Raw genomic sequence first — 22170 nt, forward strand, 5'->3', positions numbered from 1 at the left:
ATCCTGCCAGCTCCCCAGTATAAAGTCTGCAATGTGAAGTGTGTGAATAGAGCAGGTCTAGAGAATTAACAGTGAGCGGGTGGGTGTGTCATCCTGCAGTGCTGATGTCCTGCATGCGTATTCCTCGCCCTAAACCAAATGGAACATTTCCAGTAGGCGAAAATGTGTCTCACACAGACATTCTCAGAATGTGTGCTGCGTTATGTGAAAGGGCAACACCAGAGAATGTCCAGAGTATCAAGTTCATGTATAAAAACAGCTTTCGAGTGCGAGAGCAGGTCCCTGGGGATCGGTACGGTATCACATTATTATTTAATTCACTCCTGCTTTCAGTCTGCTGACTCCTTTGTGTCCCTGTATGTCAGCCTAATTCAGCTCACACCCCTCCTGCCATTTAGAGCCTCTGCTCTACTTTCCATGTGATTCCCAAAGGGCAATGTCTCTCCTTATCTGACTCTGAAAGTGAAAAGTGGTGAGTCTAGTTATGCAAGTTGTGGAATCTATGCAAGGAAGCAGAGCAGATTATTATTCCTCTCTCCTGCTCCAACAGGTGAGATGACAATAAAGGGCTCAGATGTTCGCTACACAAGCGCTGTAGAGAAGGGGGAGGGCGGGAGTTGAATGGAGCATGGGAGTATGTGCAGTATGGAGAAAGACTGGAGCGAAGAAAGAGAAATGCATGAGATGCGGTGGAGGAGGACGATGAGAGGAAACCAGAAACAGGCAGAGGGAGGTGGAGCGGGGGAGGGAGATGAATGGAGAGCAGCAGGGGTTGCAGCAGGACAGGCCTCCTGCCAGGGCGCTCCCCTGACTCCCCGCACAGAGAGACGTGAGAGACACGAAGACGAGAGAGCAAAGGGAAGGTTCAGAGGGGAGGGAGAGTAAGCGAGCTGGGAGCGAGGGAAGTAAGATGACAAGACAGAAAAGAGAGTGAGAGCAGGAAGCGTGAAGGAGTTAGAAATAGGGTCTCAAAGTCTCCAGGCCAGTGTAGGAGAGAGTTTGATTTCCCTGCTCATCTCCCAGCATGCCAGTCAAACTGCCAGAAACAGGCACAAACACGGGGACTGGATGTGACGGGGACGACAGGGGGGAGAGCTGGCTACTGGCTCTGTGCACCGACGCTGAAACGAGTCATGTTTGCTTGGGTTTGGATTCCAAAACATTTTAAGGAATCCGAATTCTGAAAACTCTTCTGGATCCCTCCTTGAGTCTATGTAGAGACAGTTTTCAGTAAGTTCTGAACGTCTCAATTAAGACTCCAAGATTTAGTTGAGATGTGTAAGCTGCTTTGGCAAAGATCTGTTTGATCCACACAAAGAAGGACATTACGGGTAACACACCTCCCAAGTTCCAGCCTTGAGATAGCAGAAACACTAATACTCAGAGTGACCTGTGGCTGCAACCACAAAGTGAGATGAGCAGGCTGATGTGAAATGTTGATTAAATGTATTTGATACATTGGCGTAAGAGCTGCAGCTTACTTACTTTTTGACACGTGAGTTTTCATGAGGTATCCACAGTACCTCACACACAGATGTGTGTGTTGTTTTCTCCCCAAAATACATTTGGTAACCTGGAGATTTGTTTACAGCTTGTCTTCATCATCTAACTTCTTGTCTTATTCCTGTTTTCTATAATGTTGCCAGTTAGAACTGATGGAAAATAAATCCTAATTTAATCCTAATCCTAATTCTAAATTGTAGTAAACAGAAGTTTTACTCTAATTAGACAACAGCCAAGGCATGCCCTTTATGGAATTAACATAGGCCACAGCTGATGCAACATTACTCTGCCACATTGCTGCAACTGTTTGTCATTTCAGTATGTGAAAGCATCTCCTAATGCTGGATGAAAAATCCTGCTACCTCAGACTTTTCTATATTGCCCTTTGTTAACGTTTCAATCCAAATGTGCACATTTTAGGAAATGTTCCAGTTTCCATCTACTTGTGTTAAGCAAAAAAAGCAAAGTGGATGGAAAGTTGCCTAGACCAGCACACACACACACACACACACACACACACACACACACAGCTTGATGAATCCCAGACTGTAGCTCAGCATTAACAGTCTCCGTCATTAAGACCAGATGGAGTTCATTTCTCTTATCATGATAAGGAATGAGAATGGCAGACACACACACACACACACACACACACACACACATGGACAGACTTGTGTGCAGACACACAAGAAAGACATTTCTCATTCTGGCGATTACCCACAAATTGCTCGTGCTTGCTTTCTCAAATGAACTCCTTCCTTGCTCACCCAGTCACACTTAAGAATGAAATCTGTTCAGAAGTAATGGCTTAGGTTGTTGCTCGTGAGAGTGATAAAACAGAAGCAGCCGTCAGTCCTCTCTAAGTCTAAAGAGAGAGGTTTTTCCTGCTGAATGTTCCAGGTCTTTATCTGAACTTAAACACAACACAAATAACTGTTTTCATTGAGGTTAAAACATTTTACTTATCACCAGTAAACCCTCCGAACACCTCAGTGTGCGGCTCCTTCTCTGCAGCCGCTTTGGGGAAACATAATTAAAACTTCAGCCTTCATCACTAAACAACATCACGTGTGTTATGTCAGTTTTGAAATTAATGGTAATTTTGTTTCATCTTCAGTTAGCTAACAGCATTAGCTGATATCATTAGCCAAGATAGCTAAATAATTTAATGCAGCTGACTGTGGGTTTGCCTAGAAGCAGCAGGAAAAGGATGCTGCTAGCATATTTATCTGTGCCGGCTTTTCAAGATAAAAGCACCTTTAGGATCATCCTTTCCCTCTGTTTCCAGTCATTTAATAGAATAGAATAGAATATCTTAATTGTGTAAGCTCAGTTGTCATTGCGCAGATATGGCCAGATTCAGTTTGCAACTGCTGTACTTGATGCAATGAGAAACAAGAAATAAGGTAAAAATGGAACAAGAAACAAAACAATAACAAATAAGATAAAAAAATTACAACAAAGTGGCACTAAAGTGATGAACAGTATTAGCTGTGTCTGGTGGTAATAAATAATGCAACAGTTTGGATGTGCAGTGCAGCAACAGAACCATTACACTACAGAGAAATAGCAGAGTAACACTTCAGTATCAAACAGTGAAAACATTACAGACAATATAAACAGTGTGTAAGAGTATGAACAGTGTCTGGTTGGTGGTAAGTAGAGGAAACCCAAAACAGTCTGGAAATGTAGGTGTAGTCTTCATAAATGCGTTAATGTTTTAGTACAGTGAGGTTGTTAATTACAGCAGCTGTCAGTGTGTTGTAGGTACAGTTATTGAACACAGTAACACAGAGTGGATTAGAGTGGACCCTTGTGTAGATTTATTTGGTGACATAGTGCAGTGTAAGTGTATATGTGAAGTCAGTTGTGTCAGAGAATTATGGGGGCAGTCTGACAGATTTTGGTGGGTACTTGGTGAACTGATTCAGAGCTGCTATAGCTCTCTGAAAAAAAAAAGCTATTTCTCAGTCTGGAGGTGCGGACATAGAAGGCTTTATAACTTCTTCCAGATGGGAGGAATTCAAACAGGCGAGTCCTTTCAGGTGCTGATAGCTTTTCTGAGGGAGCGTGAGCTGTAAATGAAATCCAGGGCTGGGAGCTGTATCCCAGCGATCTGTGCGCTGGAGGCGAGTGGCTGGAGATGCCACGCAGAGATGCAGCATGCTGTCTGTGGTACAGTGGTAGAACGATATTCTCTTTACTCTGTCTCTGTTGATCATGCTATACATCTGTATAGTGTGCCAGTACTCAGTGTTATAGTGGAGGACAGGTGGCCTGAGGATGCTTGAGAATGCTCTGATAGGAGGGTCAGCATCCAGTTACTCGGTGATGAGCTAAGGCCTGACTGGTGGAGTCTACAGAGCTGTAGTTAGCAAATAGCGTTATCACGTAAGTGCCCTGTCTCTGCAGGTGAGTCAGGACAATGTGAAGAGCCAGAGAGACGGCGTCCTCTGTGGATCTGTTCGCTCTGTAAGCAAACCCATGTGAGTCCAGTGAGGCAGGGATGATGGCTTTGATATGGCTTTGTTGTTGTTGGTTGGAACCGAATGACTGCTGTTTGTCAGCACTGGCACTAAGATGGCTGACTTCAGGTACTTGGGCATCTTTGCCTGAGATAGACAGGTTGAAGATCAATCTAATTAGTTAATCTTGTAGTGGTACTGTTTGTATACTGATGTTAGCATTTAGCTCAAAGCAACCCAGTGCCTAAGCACAGTCTGACAGCTGCTAGCATGGCTGTAGACTCTTAGTCTGGTTCTCAGAATGAAATTTAATTGTAAGAAAATTAAAACTCCCTAAAGCTAAGATCATTCAAGATTATCAGAGTTCTGATTGTTCTTGAAGTTTTATAACGAAGATAGTAGCTTTTAAGAAGTTTTGGAGGCAGCAGTTAGTCTGGTTTCTTGGCTCACATTATTCATTAAATTTTTCTGTTTTTGCATCATTATTCAGTTTGCTGAGCTCTGATGTATTGCATAGCATCAGAATGTATTACCCCAATCAGTAATGAGATGTCCCCATCTCTGATTACAGTCTCAGTGTTCGTTCTCTTTTTAGTCATTTGGAACAGAGAAACATTCAGCTTGACCTTTGGGACTGTTTGGAATCACAATTTGTGTGTCTCCCTTTTTTTCCTCTAGTTGTTCATGATGATTATGTTGCAAATAAACTCAGACTGAACCATAACAGAACCAGGATCACTGTGACAGTCTCCACTGTTTTCTGTGTCCAACATGGCCGGTCTGGCAGCCAGTCAGCCAGTCCATATCCAAGTGAATGGGGCTCCTGTTTCAGAGCTGAAAAGCCTCCATTCATCCATACCTCCACTCCTCTTTCTGCTGATAGAACGCTGGCCATGTGTGGATCCTGTCAGCCATATGTGTGCCGTGTTGCTGTGGGCTCTCTCTCTCTCCCTCTCTCTCTCTCTCACTCACACACACACACAAAATAAAGCTGTCTTGGGATGTTGGTGAAGGCCAGGACAGACAGAGGCGAGGGACATGCGACTAGAGATACACAATGCTTTACAGAATGTGCCTGGGGTGACAGTCTGCCAGCAAAAAGTCACACATGCTCAGTGTGTGTGTTTGGGTGTGTTCAACCGCGCTGTACTTTACACTTCCTCTCCCCCCGTGCTGGGGTTTGGATGCAGACAGGCAGCTGCAGCTGAGCTCAGATTCCTGCCGAATTATGTAATTGGCCCAAATTATGGAGAAAGAGACAGAGAGAGAGAAGAGGGAGAGATGAAGAGGAGGTGCGTTTCTTTCCCGCTTCTCCTCTCTTTGTCACACCGGCCGCATCCATATGTAGCCTTTTGTTTCGCTAATAATCAGACTAGCAGCTCAATTACAATGAAATACCTCATACAAACATCTGGATCAGATTAATGGGATATTTCAGCAAACTTTTTATTGCACTTCCGTAAAGCTGGGAACTTTTAAGAGACAGATGGAAATAAAAATTTCAAAATCTGAGCAGCAAAGGCAGAGATACCCTGACCTTTAGTCCCTAATATGGATCAAACACCAAAACGTCTAGATCCTACACTACCCATAATACAGTGGTTTAAGCCACTTAAACTTGGTAAATGCTCATGTCTTTTAAAGTGAGAGCTCCCAACTTGTAACTTGTTTATTGAAAAGTTGGTGTCTCAATCCCAGTCCGAGATGACCCCGATGACATCATCAGGGTCACATTGGATCATGTTACAAATACCACTCTACAATAGTAGTATATTACTACAAAGGTGTCATTTTGGTATTGTTATATTAATGTATTATATGTTATGACTTTACCATTGCAATTATATGTACACTTATTTTATAGCATCATATTATTGCATTTAGTGCGTGTGTATATCACATTCACTGTGTGTATATTGTATATATAACATTACTTACTTTTATACTATATAACATCATTATTACTCATACATATACCTGTTTGCTTGTGCTTTATGTAGTTCACATACTTTTCTTCGTTCTTTTCATTGCTTACCTCTTAGTTTGTCTCTGCTGTGAATTTGCCCACAGGGATCAATAATGTTTTCTTCCTATACAAACATTTCTTCTTGAGTTGAGTGACATTTCCAGGAGATTCTGCTTGTTGCTGTGACTGTCTCTCCTTCTGCTGTCAAGTAAAGGGCTGTTTACACATATGGACTCAGACACTGGGACAGTGATAGGCTGCTATTCGTTGTAAGTGGGACCTGGCATTGCAGCCTGCCTGGTGCCATCCCAGAGACTGGACGGGAATGTTTAGAGAAGCTCAACTTTATTATTTATTATTATTGCCAGACTAGAGGCAATCATGTTTTCTTTAATGGCCACAGAAACGGAAGCACAGAGTTGCTTACTGCTCCTTCAGTGGGGACTGCTTCCAGTGCAAATACAGGACGATAATGCAAATTGGTTCTGCCTGTTCGTGCATCATTGTTTTATTAAAACGTGTGCCACATGGAGAAAAAAACGGCTAACTGCAAAGCTGTTCTGAACTCAGGAAACAAACTGTACAGCAGCTATGCATAGAATATATCCATTGCACACACACAGCAACAGTTTTATGAGCAGCCAGAGGACATCTACTTTGTCTATGTGTGTGTGAGCACAGCGTATCTGCAACAGTAGTATTCTGAATCAAACTGTTGCTTAACAGAAGCCATCAGTAGTGGTGCCAAATGCTCAACATAGATCAGTTCTTTGCCAAAGTTTTCCTGTTGGAATGGATTCAGTCCTGATGTCAAAATCATTCTTTGTGATTGGTGACTGTAGATCAGCTACAACATCTTATCCCATCATTCAGTGTCACACGTTGTAGCTCCACATTCTCTTGACCTGAAGTGCACCATATTTGTAGACAAGTCTGCCAGCCTGGCCTGCCTGATTTAGTTACAGTGCATGTACACTAGAGAAAACAAGAATGCTGATTAGTACTAGATTAGATACTAATTTGTCTGATCTAGTGAAAATCTTTTTTGTAATTAGTATGGGAATGTGTTGAAAAAGATAAATTTGGATAAAAATAACCATTTTGATCAGACCTACCCACTCTGCCAAGAATAGGAGGAGAATAGTCCATCTGTCAAAATTTAACAATGGGACAAATATCTGCCAAGGACTTTGCAATAAAAATACAAAAATGTTTTGACATAAGTCTTATACTAAGTTACTTACCCAACATCATCTTGCAGCAGCATCATTGCCACATATTAGCACCACCCAAGATGACTGTGACTCGTTTAAAGAAATACAAACAAGCCGGAGTGTTTTTCCCCCTGTAGCAGAATGATAATGTGTGCAGCCAGACCATTCTCCAACGCTGACAGTGCTGTGGAGATAGGCCTGGCTGTGTCAGACTAATTGCCCATTAAGAGTGAGTGTTTTCCCCATTGGAATCATCTCCTTACTGCACTGCATTCTGGCATATTTTGTGGTCTTAAAAGTGTATGTGTCTACTGTTTGTATATTAATAGTTAATAGCATGAAGCAGCTCATGTTGTCCTGCTTTGAGATAAATTAAGGACAGTGAGTAAAGGTATGATTGTGTGATGGGGTCAGAAGGTTGACAGTGGAGGTGGAGAGGGAAGAGGGAGGGACGAAGGAGAATGAGGAGTGAGGAGGAGTAACGGCAAAGCATGTGATCATTTCAGACAGACTGTCAATATACGGTGTGAGAGTGTGTAGTAACTAAATGGACAGAGCATCTCTGAGCAGCTCCTCTCCCTCTGCTTCAAGGAGAGGAATTTGTTTGCTGTAGCTGCTTACACTCCAAACATATTATTATTCATTATGTGTGTGTGTGAGTGTATGTGTATCGAGGGAGAGAGAGGCTTCATAAACTGATATTTTATTCATGCGGAGAGAGACAAGTCTACGCCCCCCACCCCACCCCACACACACACACACACACACACACACCCATCCCTGAACTCGTCCTTTCATCTTGCACCTTGCTACCTCTCCTTCGATAAGTCTTCATCCCTCACTTCCTGCAATGGTCTCCTCCCTTTCATCTGTGTCCATCCTGGCCCCTCAAAGTATTTTTGGGTGACTAAGCAATGTCTTTTGAGTACACACACACACACACACACACACACACTCATGGGCACACACACTCATGGCACACACACACACACACACACACACACACACACACCTCTAACTCACTACTCAGAGACCATCCACTTAAAGATGTAAATAATCTCCTTTCATCTCAGTCATTCCAAGAGGTTTAAGACTGATGCGAGTGTGTGTGTGTGTGTGTGTGTGTGTGTGTGCCCATGCGCATGTGTATGTAATTTTGGTTTGAAACCATCACGGTGAGGATACTTGAGCATTGTGAGGACATTCCTCACAACTTCAAAGTGCTGTTTGAAGGCTCAGATTTGGTTTTAGGGTTCACTTTAGGGTTAGGATTAGGATTCAAGCCTCAACTATATTCCCTTTGGGACAAGCACACAGACAGCTGGGGACACCATGGATCTGTAGTTGTTTATATTATACTCTTTCTAGTCTGCCTGAAGTATGCAAGCGCAGTTGGCGTACACCCTCTGGTGATGAAATTTACGTCCACATATTCGTGGATAAGGACACATAACCATTGGCTGTAGGCATTTATTTGTAATGGCTATGGTTAGGTTAAGAGGTTAGGGAATGCATTCTGTCAACAAGTGTTCTCACAACTACAGAAGGGCCATTGTATGTGAAACTCACCTCCTCTTTTCCAGAATGCTGCAGCTGCTTCCACTAGACGTTCCTTAGAGACACACCCTTCCTTTGTAAATAATAAGTAGCATTTGGCTACTTGAACACAGTTGGATAATTGCCTGTTGCTTATGTGTATTTATGACTCCATATTACTGTGTTGTGGTTAATTTTCCCTTTCCCTGTGGATAAATGGGCAAATGTGAGTGATGGAACATGTTGCTGGTTTACTGTGTCCCCTAAATTGGGTCTTGTTTTTCATGACTCATAGTCATCATTCCTACGTTATTATCATGTATATATAAAGGGAATATGCAGAGCAGCACTGTATAATTCAGTTCAATTTCATTTATATAGTGCTGAATCACAATAAAAGTCATCTCAAGGTACTTTTCCATACTCTTTATATTATGATATTTACAGAGAGAAACCCAACAAATCCAATATATAGTATATAAACACTATATATTGCAAATTAGAGTGAAAACAAGTAGAGAAACAGTGACTTCCTGGAGCCTTGCCATCATTGTGATGTTGACCAGTCAACCAGCAGAGAAACTCTTCTCAACTGCTAGCTAAAAAATAGCTGCAGTTTTTAACTTTCTCTAAAACAAATTGTGCATTTTAGATTATTTTGTTTGTGCAAGGGTGATTGATTTATTAAACAGAGCCAGGCAGGCTGTGCTAAGCTAGTCTAACCATACCCTAGCTCCAGCTCTATAGTTAATGCACAGACATGAGGCTGATATTGAGCTTTTGATGTGACTCTAGTCTAGTCAGCTTATGTCCAAAATACTGAACAATTCCTTTAACAATGTAAATGTGTGAAATTATTTTAAAAAAATAGCTAATTCAGGCTTCAAATTCAATTTATCTGGTGTGACTACAAGGCTGCAAATCTTCAAGTTAATGCTAACAAGCCAGAATAGAGATAGATATTAGACAACCTGTATTAGTCAGGGATAATCAGGCAACAGCTCTCTGTCAGTGTGTGTGTTGTTGTTGTTGCAGACTGGTTGGAGCTGACAGAAAGGCTGTGGTAACTGATAACCACCAAACATGTCCAACCTTTTTGAGGAGGGGTTGCAACAGCAGAAGACCACATTGGGTTCCATTCCTGTCAGCTAACTGTGAGACTGCAGTCAGCACAGGCTCCACAAAACTAGACAGTTGAAGACTGGAAGAAAGTAGCATGGTCTGGTGGATTTCTACTGAGGCACCAGATGGTAGGGTCAGAATTTGGTGTCATGAATCCATTGACTTAACCTGCCTTGTGTCAGCTGTCCAGGCTGTTGGTGGTGTTAGCATAATGGTGTAGGAGATGAAGTGAGGCCGCTTTGAGTATACCCAGTATTGGTATGCTGTTCCTAATAAAGTGCTCAGTGAGTGTAGTTTGGATATTGGAATTGGAATACTGAGAGCTCAGATTTAGCAGATGGAAGAAAATACCAGAAAACAACTACAACAGACTTTAATCCAGAAACTGGCACAATGGTTTCTGGCCTGCCTTTCGGGGAAAGGGAGCAGGTGGGGAACAGAGTCCGGCTGCAGTGTAACCTCGCACCCAGTCTGGCTGCTGTGGACAGGCCGAAGCCACAAGCATGATTCTGTAAATAAGCAAGGGGAGTCGATGATTGAATTTTTTAAAGAAGGTAAGTTATGTGTTGTCGGTGGCAGGACATGCCCTCTGAGTGATAATTATACATCTATATCTGTGAGGGCTAAAGCCGTGGTCGACTAGAAACTTGTGCAATATGATAGCTTATAAACTTGTGACCACTTTGACATACTACCTCCAAATCCCCCCAATTCATTAAGTTTGCAAACTGTATGAATCTAACTGGAAAAAGATGCAGAATTCTAAACACTCCTTACTTTAATAAAGACCATGGCTCATTATTATACCGCCTTTCAGGAGAGTAATTGAATTATTCCTGCCAAAAAACACATTAGCCAGCAGGAAAATAACAGCTAAAAATCATTTGATACTTTGTTTTGATTTAAACATTTAAAATGTGTTATGAATCTGTAAAATACCATCTTGTGGCTTAAAATCTATTGTAATCTCAATACTAAACACCAACAGTGAGAGAACCCAAGGGTGCAATGAACAGCAAATATTGTACTTGCTGGAAGAAACGTATGGCTGGGTTATGAGACAGATGCCTGATGTATTTGGGATCTTAAAAAAAATTGCTTCTTGGTCAAAAAATGTACACATTGTTCTGCAGCTCTGGGTTTGGTGAAGCATTTTTTAATAATGAAAAACAATTGAAGACAATCTGTGTTTGTTCAAGCAGTCACAAGCAGTGGGCTGATATATGGACTAAATCAAACTGTGAACATTTAGGATGATAAAAATGACTACTGAGAATTGTGTTGCGTATGTGTTGTCTAAAAAGCAAAGATCTCCATGTTCTCAGGTAAGATCTGTTTTTTAAAGCAGATTTACTGGACAGAATGTCAGTCTGGAAGAAGAAAATCAAATTTGTACAGTGCTCTGTGAGAAAATGAGCTCCATTTTGTTTCTGCTGAACAGATACTGACGATGCACAAAGACTGAATTACTGTCTACGCATGAAACTGATTACTGAAATTATTACGGTTACTTGGAGAAAGTTCTTGAAGGTGATGGGGGGAAAAGTCTCTATCAGGATAAACTAAAGCAATTCTTTTCTTGGAACAGTTCAGTTTTGTAAAATTGCTGTGTCTTGTAATCCATGTGGGATGGGTCAGTTGTTTAGTATGACACAGGAATTAAATTAAAACAGAAATTCTTAAAAATTCCAATTTTAAAAAGAGGATGAACCCTTTTTTTTGGATGTTTGTGGAGATAGTCTATAGACTTCAAGCCTCTGAGGGGGTGTTTGCCATGCTAGTGGTTGACTGACATCTTGAGAGCCAGCTTTGCTAGGACCCATGCTGTCAACTTCTGTGGTGTACTTCTTTGTATACAGTCTATGGGTGCACTACAGACTAAAGAATGCTGATATAAGGGTTCTCCCCTTTTTCAACAAGCTCACACAGTGTTTAGCTGTCTGTATCTTTTCATCATTCAACATTTGAGAGGGCCATTATGCTGTGAAATTTGTATTCCACTTGAAAAGTGAAGAGCTCAAAGCTGATTAGCATTCACGTGGAAGGTGGAAGGTAGTTAGCCTAGCTTTCTAATGTTAGCACTGATTCACACTCAATGCTGCATTTCATTCATTATTGCTAACTGTCTCTGCTTCATGGCTCCAGTTGTGATGTTTCATTAGTTTTAATAAAATATAGATTAGTTTTAGTCAAATTTGAGTTATTTAGCTTTTTTTTTTTAGTTTTAGTCAACAACCACCAAGACTTTTTAGTCTAGTCTTGATCAGTTACATTTTGGTTGCACGTTTGTTTGTAGTTTTAATTTGTATGTCCTCTAAATATTTTGTTGTGTACAGTAACCATGGTTACAGGTGTCACAAAGCTAGTGGGAAAGGCTCTGCTCACTTGTTCCCATACACAGTGTCCATGTGACTATGCTCTGCAGTAACACAGACTTGACTCTCCTCAGCAAATCCGGTTATCATTTCCAGACTCGGACTGTTTGAACAGAACTGCTGTTGGAATACTCACAGTTCACCGTCTGGTTTTAGCTTGAGAGGACGAAGCTAAAACTGTTTTTAGGGCTCGTCTCCACAGATACTGCACCAATCATGTACAGTACCAATGTTGGTACCTAAAAGTCAGAGCACAATTTTTAAGAGGTGCTGTCTCTGCAGAAAAATAAATAAAACTTGAATTTCTTGTTCTTGGTAATTTGGTAAATGGTAAATAAAAAAACAAATAAATACACAAAGTCAAGCCAAACACCAAGGATGTATATACTAATATCCTATCAAAAACAAATTGTGAATTCAGTTTGACTCAAGCATTCATTTTCATTTTCTTGAATAAAAACAGTGTGCAGTCTTATTCTCTCCATGTGTATGGTTTTTCCTGCAGAGCCTGAACTATAAAAACAAAAACAAGGCGTTCGATTACAGATTTTGCAATTGAATATCCTGGCAATGAAAGCTTATGAGCATTCTAAGTCAGGTCTAACTTAATATGTCTCCTCTGTTCTTTTGTTTCCTGCTCACTCCCTCCATCCTTGTGCCAGTTTGTGTGTGTGTGTACGTGCTTGTATGAAGGAACTGCTCTTTGTGTGTGTGTGTGTGTGTGTGTGTGTGTGTTTTTGAGATTTCACATGAAAGTTTATCCTCCCCCTCCGTCTCTCCTCTCCCTGTACTTCTCCTGTTCCTTCTCCCCTCACTGCCCTCCATCCTCACCCCCACCCAACCTGCTCTTTATCAGTGTCTGCTGGACATGTTTACTGCTGCTCTGCCAGGCTGTGCCTGACTGCTGCACCACCACACACAAAAACCACCGGCTGGAACTGTGGCTGATGCTGTAGATCAGCTTTATGGAGAAACACTGCTGAATTTAAGAAGATATACAACACACGCTTTCTATTACTCCCTAGACAGGAAGCTAACAGTTTTGTCCACTTTTGCCAACAGTCTGCAATACATCCTGAAATGTTCCTGCTGTTAAGGTGGCTGTTAGAGCAAACAGCCAGAGCTAAATAGCATTTGACTGACTGAGTATAAACTGTCTGATTATTCCTCAGGCCTGTCAAATCTGTGGTTTACAGCGAGTAGTTTCAGCCAGGCAGCTAAAATGGACAGAAACACTTAATAAGCTAGTACTAATCATAAACCATGTCAGGAAAGAACTGGATGCAATGCAACTACAAGACATGTTGTGTTTTTAGTATAAAGACTGTGGCTTTCACACTGCATTTGTCAACTGCCTTCACTACACAGTCGTTAATCAGGTCATATTAAACAAGTTCAGGGTAGACTGTGTTGCCCAAAAAAATAGCAAAGTTGGTTTTAAATATCCTGTTGTGAAGCACTGGAGCCTGAGAGAGCAGCTTTGATCTACAAAATACCTGAAGAATTCAGTGACAGTAATGTAAACATCCACTTTATGTGCATTTAATAAGGCATGCATCATCAGATAGCTAAACTACTCCTGACTGACTTGAATAAAGTAGCACTAGGTAACTTCAACAACAAAGGAGCATCAAATAACTTCAAGCACTCGCACGTCTGTTTAATGAAGATACATGACTTCCAAATTGTCAAGTTATTGTAGTGTCAAATAATGATATCATATTAAAGTGTCAATTGAAATAATATATGTAAAAAAAAATGAAATACAGAGAAATATGAGCAGAAATTATTTCTACAAACATAGGTGAACTAATCCAATCACAAACAAAGCTTTTTCCAAGGATCACACAGGCATATCTAGCAAGATTAAAATGAGGACTTGAATCATGCTGTTCTCTAGTTTACACACTCATCAAATATATTCCAACTCATTGTGGAAAAACTGCACAGCTGTTCTATGGTTCTTTTTCTGAAAAATATTAAAAAAACATGAGCATTCCCCTCAGTATTTCAGACTGTTTTGTAAACCTCTGTTTACTCAACCAAAGATAGGTTGTTCTAAAACACTTTCAGGCCAGACACAAGTTTTCATTAGTCTTTTGACACACATGAAATTAAATCTAAGTAATGTACCAAAGGCCGATGGGTTCTGGTGTATGGGGGAAAAGTCACACACTGAATACCTGCAAGAACAACAATCGCCACCATATTACCAGAGGGATGAAAATAAATTAAATATAGAGGGTAAAATATGTTATTTATAAGGGGATATTACTTCTTTTACAATAACAAACTCCTGAACTACACTGTTACAGCTTTCTTGCTGAAATTTAAAATTATGGTCTTGGTTCCTAGCTGGTGCAGATGGAGGAAAACTACTGCAGTCAATCAACAGAAAAAAATCAACAGAAAACTGCGGCATCTTGATCCCATGATGTTGTAATGTGATGCAGCATGAAGTCAAATGTACCTATATTGTGTTGTATCCTGACACACCCACCAAAAGTATTTCAAATGCTGTTGCAAGATGTTGCACACTTCTGGCAGGACGTATCATTGAAACAGAACATTGCGAGCAAGCGTGAGGATTTTTTCCAGGAGTCGTTATGGAAAATGTAGGAAGCTGCTGTCTGAAGTAAACATTTTCTTAGTGTCCCTAGAGTAAGTTTGGGGAGTTCTGTCTTTATCAGATGCTGTAAGGACTGTTGAACACACTAGCTTGATTTCAATAATTTCTCTTCTTTCTCAGTTCATTCGTATCCATGCTCAACTTCAAAGACGACATATGTTTGGGCATCCATTACAGAAAAATGTTAATACTCATTCTTGGCCGTGATAATGGGCACCTTTTGGAGCCATAATCACAGTAGTTCTGCTCTCAGGTTTTGGTATAAACATTTCAGGAACATCCAGAAGTGTTTCCACAGCAGAGCTGTCCCAACACATGAATAATCTCTAAAATGTGTGTGTGTTACAGGTGTCCGGTATCGTGGGCAGAGCTGATGTCTTGGCCTGTCTGTTGTTCTTGCTCACGTTCCTCTCCTATATTAGGTAAGATGACTCTGCACCACCCCCACACCTTGCACACACACACACACACGCACACACACGTGGACACACATGTAAAAGACATTAGTCTGCCTGAGGGACTGATGAGGATGAGCTTACCGGGTGGACAAGATAGCATGAACTTCATAAACATTCATGAGCAGGACTTATGGCTGATAATACTAGCTTGTGTGCTAGTTAGCAATATTTGGCAACCTCCTACAGTGTGTGGTGTACATGTTCATTGTGTCTTAGTGGTTATTTCTAACTTAGTTACGTTTACTATTTACCAACTTATGATAGCTGTTCTTGTCTGATTAATTGTTTATTGAATTAATTAGTTATTCAACAATAATATTATAGCTGATTCCTTGTTTAACTAATTTATTAAGCCAAAAAACCCAAACGTTCTCTGGTTTTAATGCTCAAATATGTGTTAATATGCTGACCACTCCTTTTACTGGTCAAAATGACAAACATCACCAGTGGCTGGTTATACGAAAATACATTCTTAATCAAGAGTAACCTGATGACAGGCCACCATTAAACTTGGCTATTCATGTCATGTCAGTAATATAAGTTTATAAACGTAATGGTTTTCAATCAGGACCTCCAGTATCTGGATCCATTTGCTCATGAAAAATAAACTGCAGCCAAAGCAGTGTGTCAGATACATATTACACATTTAGGTGTAACTAAGTGTCAGATCTGACTTGGTGTCAGCAGATACACAGTAGTAAAGGAAATTACAAACGTGTCATCACTATGGTAGATTATACAAAGATTAAAAAAAAATGTAGTTACAAAATGTATTAGATTTGGATTGTGATAATGTCCAATATAAAAATGTATAGGTAATTAGTCATCTGTCTGTGATTTGGCTGAAGCTAATCTGGAATCTTCTGTCATTATGAAATGCATTTGTTCTTCTTCCTCTCTGTCTCTCAGGAGTGTGGGTGTGTGTGCCTCTGAGGACTCTGTCCCCCCCACAGTCTCTGCATGGTCTCTGTTCGTCAGTTTGTTGCTGGGCACCTGCGCCATGCTGGTCAAAGAGACGGGCATCACTGTGTTTGGAGTGTGTGCGCTCTATGATGCTCTGGTGCTCTGCCGCAAGCCTGTCATCTAGTAAGCACTCATGGTTTTTTGCTTTCTTTATGTTTTGTTTGTGTTGTTTCTTATCTTGATTTATGTGGCCATGGTCCTCTGAGCATGCACATGGTCTCCCAGCTATTCTTTGCTGTATATTTACACAGCTAAACTGGTTTACACCAGGGAACTACCCACTGCAACCATGGACAGTTTATTTTAGAGACAAAAACTGCACTACACAGGCTTTTAAGGACATGGTCTCAGCTTCGTAAAAATACACTACTAATACGGCTTGTAGAAGGATTTTTTTTACTTCCAGGTCATTTTAATGGTCAGCATTCAGAGACCTAAAGACATTTGCTTTGCGTAGCTGTAAGATTTGAACTTGGACCTGCGCTCACAGACTTGACACTCAAGTTGGACTTGTGCTCAAGGACATAAACCTTGTTGTGACTAGGACCATAGACTAAATGTTGAGGCTCAACTTGGATTTTCCTTCACTGACTTGAGACTCCTGGTAGGTTTGGGTGTCAGTTCTTGAAAATCAAAGTGCAAAAAATTAGCCCAATCAAACACATGCAGGTGCATGTTTGGTAAGTCTAGAAAGGCTCAGAGTTAATCCACTGGGAAATATGCCAGTGTGTCTCTGGTTGACTTTTTGGGCTCTTCATGCACTTTTCTGCACAAACTTGGAAAGCACTGGAAAGCATGGCTTCAATTTCGCATGAAAATGACAATATACCTGAATTTGAAGTCTACAATTTGACAAGAAAATAAACAACGATGCACATCTTTGTGATATTGAAACAGTGATTACAGAAGACTTCCAAGAATGCTCTATTAGCTATGACGCCAATGACATCCTTTGGATGTTTTTTTTTAGTGTATCCCAAGGGTAAGCATTAGCTCTTTTGTGTGCTGGTATTACAGTGTGTTAGAATGGCTGTCATACATTCTTCAAATGCTTCTTTTAGAATAAATGATTATAATGAGGATAACCTGCCTCATTCAGTGAAGCAGGATTGAGGACAGTGTACATCTCTTCTGGTTCACACTGAACACAACAGACTGCAGATCTAACAATGTCACAGTATCAGAGGGGGATGTTTCCTTTATGAGTAGATTCTAAATGCAGTCAGTTGACCATCCATTCCCTGTGTGCGCCTGTGTGGCTTTACACAGATGCCATTATCCGTGTCCCACTTTTTACTAGCACACTGTGCTGGTGCTGCTGTTGGTGTGTTTCTCCATCCTGCTGCTCGGTCCTTTTATAAGAAGCCTGCAGTGATAATGGAGGACAGATGCCTAGAGAGCAGTGAACTTCAGATAAAACACACTCCATTTCAGCAGAGGCCAATTACACTTCTTCCCCTTTTTTAATGGACCATGCCACTGTTTTGTATTTTTTAGCCCATTAACTACAAATCACATATTTTACATTACTGCCAACCATTTTCCAAAGTACACCATCAGTTTTTAGGGTGATTTCTTACCTCCTGGGCAGCCTTTAGTTTTAATTCCTTTCAGTGCACCAGGAAAATCAACCTGCAGAGACTTGAAACCGGCTGCAGATAAATAATCCATCACAGAGAACATCTAGTCACTTTTTTCTTTCACTTTTTACAGCCTCCACATGCTCGGATTTCACTGGAAGTCACAGACCTTACTCAGGCATATACAGTAAGGCAAAAGAGAATAAAAGAACACTAAGGCACAGTCTATACTGCATTATTAACCCCATGAAAAAACATGGCTGCATCTTTGGATTACCATGACATTTTGTGCGGACATTAATGGTCAACAGACACTTGCCCTTTCCTCCAGCACCACTAGGATGATGATAACTTTGGTGACTTTCTGAGTGATTATCATGTAAGAAAATCAGTTTATCCAATACTATGGTTTATGACCAAATTTCTGCTACTTATCTTAGCATGCTAACACTCTAAACTGAGATGGTAACCATCGTAAACATTATACTTGCTAACTCCTTGTGGTGAACCTCTTGTGAGGAGCTTGATGCCAGTGCGGAGGACAAAGTTCAATTAAATGAATGACTTGGAAAGAGTAGGTAATTGTGCTGTGGTAACCACTCACAGAGCTGAAACAGCAACAACAGTGGATGCAGCTGTAAACTGCTTTTTATTGTAATTGACTCGATGGTGCAGTCCACAGAGTGCCAGGTGTGGGAGATCTCAGTGGTTCTTGGCAGCCCATGGAGGCTGAGGGACATAGTGTGTGAGACAAAGAAACAGGAAACACATTTTCACAATTTTAATACCCCATAAACAACGATACCATGAAGACATCAGATGAATGTTGCGTACCTCTTCACAAAACAGAAAAATTAAAAACATCAAATCGGAACATAACACTGAAATCAAAGCTGATATACCAGAAACCAATGAGTGTCTGCAAGGTAGGAAGCATATGCTGATTAATCTAAAAAGAGGTATGCTGTGGAAAATGGTCAGCAATGATGTATAGCCATGAAAGAACAGTATGTTTAATGCTGCACAGTGTTCACAGTCTGGAAAAAAGAATTTTCCACATTCATTGAGGATGTTTTAGTGTTAGTCGTATCATTGGGTCCACATGTTGCTGTGAGCCAGATAAAGATGTTCCTCCGTCTGTGGAGTCCCAGTGGGGAGTAAGGAGTGAGTGTGGGTGTGTGGGTGTGTGTTATAAGTGAGTGAAAGGGAGGGGTGGGGTGGGGGGGATTGGAGTCAGTACATGAGCTGCAATTTACAGCCAAAACTAAAAGCTGTTTTCTGGCTTTCTAAGAGAGTGTATGTTTTACGGCATGTGTTTCCACACATTTGCATAAGTGCGTGTGTGCATGCCTTTATGTGTGAGAATGGCCATACCAAAGCTAGTTCCAGATGTTTTGGGAGCCTCCCTGCTGTGTAAGCCAGCCTGGAATGTTCTGGAATTAGCGAGCTGCCACTGGGCAGGGTGCGCTGATAACACACTATGTGCAAGGGGGAGTTGTGTATGTGTGTGTGTTGAGTTTAATCTGTATTAGAGGTTATTTTAGGCAAGCCACCCTGGGGCATCTGTCACTTATAAGTGTGGCAAATGTCCATATGGCTGCAGGGCTGTTCAGAGTATGAGTATGAGCTGTATGTGTGGGTTTCCTTCCATGGATTGCCATTTTTTTCTTCAGTGAATGTGCCTATATGTCCAAAAATGAACTAAACTTCTAACTAAAATTTTCATTTGAATGTAAAACTTTAGTTTTTTTTACAGTACTGTCATGCTCAGTAATTACAATGGGGTGTTTTAAGAGTCAGAGAATACCCTGTTTCTACCCTGAGAACTTCTCTAGGAACACAGGAACCTTTTGAGGTGGAGGTTGTTGGTCCTACAAAATCCATGGCAGAAGTGTTTTCCAGTGAACCAGCAACAGGAATTTGCTGTTCTGAACGTTGGTTATTGGTCAAAAATAAACTTAGTGACTGCTACCACGTGAAAACTGAGAGACACAAGAGTTATCTTTACAGTTATTTGCATCAAGAACTTAAATGCCCAACTCTGCTCTGTTATGCATCCATTTATTCACTTTGTTCAGCCACGAGAGTTTTTGCAACAGTAAATACAAAGAGCACTATGTCTTTGTGTTGGTGTGTCTCTTTCAAAATTATGTGTTGAACTACGGAGGTTGTTGGAAGTTAGTTGAAATTAAAGAAAGACTCCAGTCTGTGGAAACTTGACATCTTATTTTATCATTTTGGCCATTATTTACACCAGTTAACATTATGACTGTCACTTTAAAAAATCAAGTTGGAAAGGATTGAGACTAACAAATGATTTGTTCACATTAATTCAAATGCATCTCATATAGCCTAATCCTAAAATATGTTGTAAAATTAACAGGGTTTTGTTCATTTGTGGTGCCTCTGCTGCTTCAAGCTAATGTTACTTTAAAGCACTTACATAGCAAACGTACCTCTATCCACAGATTGTCCATCTGCGGTAGCACATTTAACTGCTTTTGCATGAAATGGTGTTATATAGAACTGATTTTATGTTAAATGAAAGATGCCTCTGCACATTACTTATTGATTGTTACCTGTTCAGCCTGGCTTATTAGTTTTGTCCACTCTGTGTTAACAAAGGGAGTAACAATAGTCTAGTTTGTTGATGGCAACAGGATATGCAGTGTGGATTTTACCACTGCTCCCCACTGGGGTACAAGGCTCTGCCCACAGCCAAGTGGTACTGGTGTGGGCCGAGCTTGGGTTTGTATTTTGAATGAAAGTGACGGCACATTAACATTCTGCTCATTCAGAGTTAATTGTTGAGATCTGGGAACGTGGTGACATTGCTGTAAAGAAGTCTGACAAGGCAAGAAGCATGAGCCTTTAGGTAATAAGGGTTGTAAATAAGCCAGTAGTTTGCCCACTTTATTTGAAAATAAAACAGAAAGTGAGCATAACCTTAATAATTTTAATAATCCTTCATTGCACATAAAAATTGTGAGCACCCTGGCTGCCGTTCTTTATTTTTGGGAAAGTAGACATTTTAAAGACATTTCACACAGCAATGACATCAGTGTGTGTGTGTGTGTGTGTGTGTGTGCAGATGGACCTGTTTATATATTCAGATGCTACACGCTAACTCATGGGGACTCGCTGTCATTGTGGGGACCAAAACTGAGGTCCGCAAGAGTATAGGCTGTTTTTTTGATAGTTAAGATTTTAGTGTTCATGTTACAGTTGACTTCAGGTTAGAGTTAGGAGCTAGGGAATGCAGTATGTCAATGAATTGTCCCCATGGGGATAGTGAAACAAACTTTTTTTTGTGTGTGTGTGTGTGTGTGTGTGTATGTGAATGTGTGGTTAATGCAATATCACACTGATCCGCTCTGCCCCCCTCTGACCAGGACGGGTTTCGGCCGTCGGTGCCCGACTCATCTCTGCTCTTACCCCTGTTTATGTCTTCCTCTAGATTAGCTCCAGCCGCTATGATAACCCTTAATACTGTAAAACTCACACACACACACACACACACACACACAGATTACTAAGCCTGTGTAATAGCAGCAGCGGTAGTGGTGCAAAGCTCACAGAAGGCTGCTGCACTGCGATAATGTCAGTGTGGAGCAGGCAGCCAACATGTGAGGAGGGATACAGATGTCTCTCTGCAGGATTTAGACCCTTTGGTGTCTCCGTCTCTTCCCCCTCTCTCCCTTTCTCTCTCTCAGTGTTGTTGTGTTTCTTCTTGCCACAGCCAAAATAACAAGTGCAGTCAGATGGGGGAATGGCTTTACTTTTTAGTGTTTGGATTGTCTTTGGATCCTAGTTTTACTCAGCTGCAAGGTGGTGTACTCCCTCTGAGGCAGTGCACACATGTACACACACAAGAAATTTTTGTAGAGACATTTTAGACAGCGCACACATTTTCGTCTGTTAATACAGAGCACTTTTATGGGCCTGGAAGAAGGTTCAATTCAAATTTTCAGTTCAGTTTTGTTTATATAGCACCAAGTCACAACATTATCTCAAGGCTCTTTGCAGAGTGAGGTTCAAGACCTGACAGCATTATAGAGAGAAACCTAAGTGTTCCAACAGTGAGTGAGCACTTGATGACGGTGGAGAGGAAAAACTTCTTTATAACAGGAACGGGCTGGCGTCTGCCTCAACCAATCAGGTTGAGAGGTGAGATATGGAGGAGAGAGCAGAAAAGAAATGATGAATAAGAAATGATGGTCAGTGATGATTGGTAGTGGCAGATCTGGGGTCAGAAAAACCTGCAGAATGAGGACAGAGAGGAAAACACAAACACAAACTATGGGCAAGAGAGGACGCAACTTTAATGACATGCAGTAGTGTGATATAAATGCATAGACA

General features: G+C 41.0%; 1 protein-coding gene across 1 annotated transcript in view; it reads left to right on the forward strand.

Annotated features, from left to right (window-relative positions):
* Window positions 1-22170, forward strand: part of tmtc1 (transmembrane O-mannosyltransferase targeting cadherins 1) — a 116300-nt gene that overhangs the window by 17257 nt on the left and 76873 nt on the right. The window contains 2 exon segments of the mRNA XM_018697122.2: window positions 15159-15232; window positions 16178-16354. Coding sequence (XP_018552638.1) covers window positions 15159-15232; window positions 16178-16354 — 251 coding nt within the window.

The sequence above is a fragment of the Lates calcarifer genome, linkage group LG18 (genome assembly GCF_001640805.2).
Source record: "Lates calcarifer isolate ASB-BC8 linkage group LG18, TLL_Latcal_v3, whole genome shotgun sequence".
NCBI lineage: Eukaryota > Metazoa > Chordata > Actinopteri > Centropomidae > Lates > Lates calcarifer.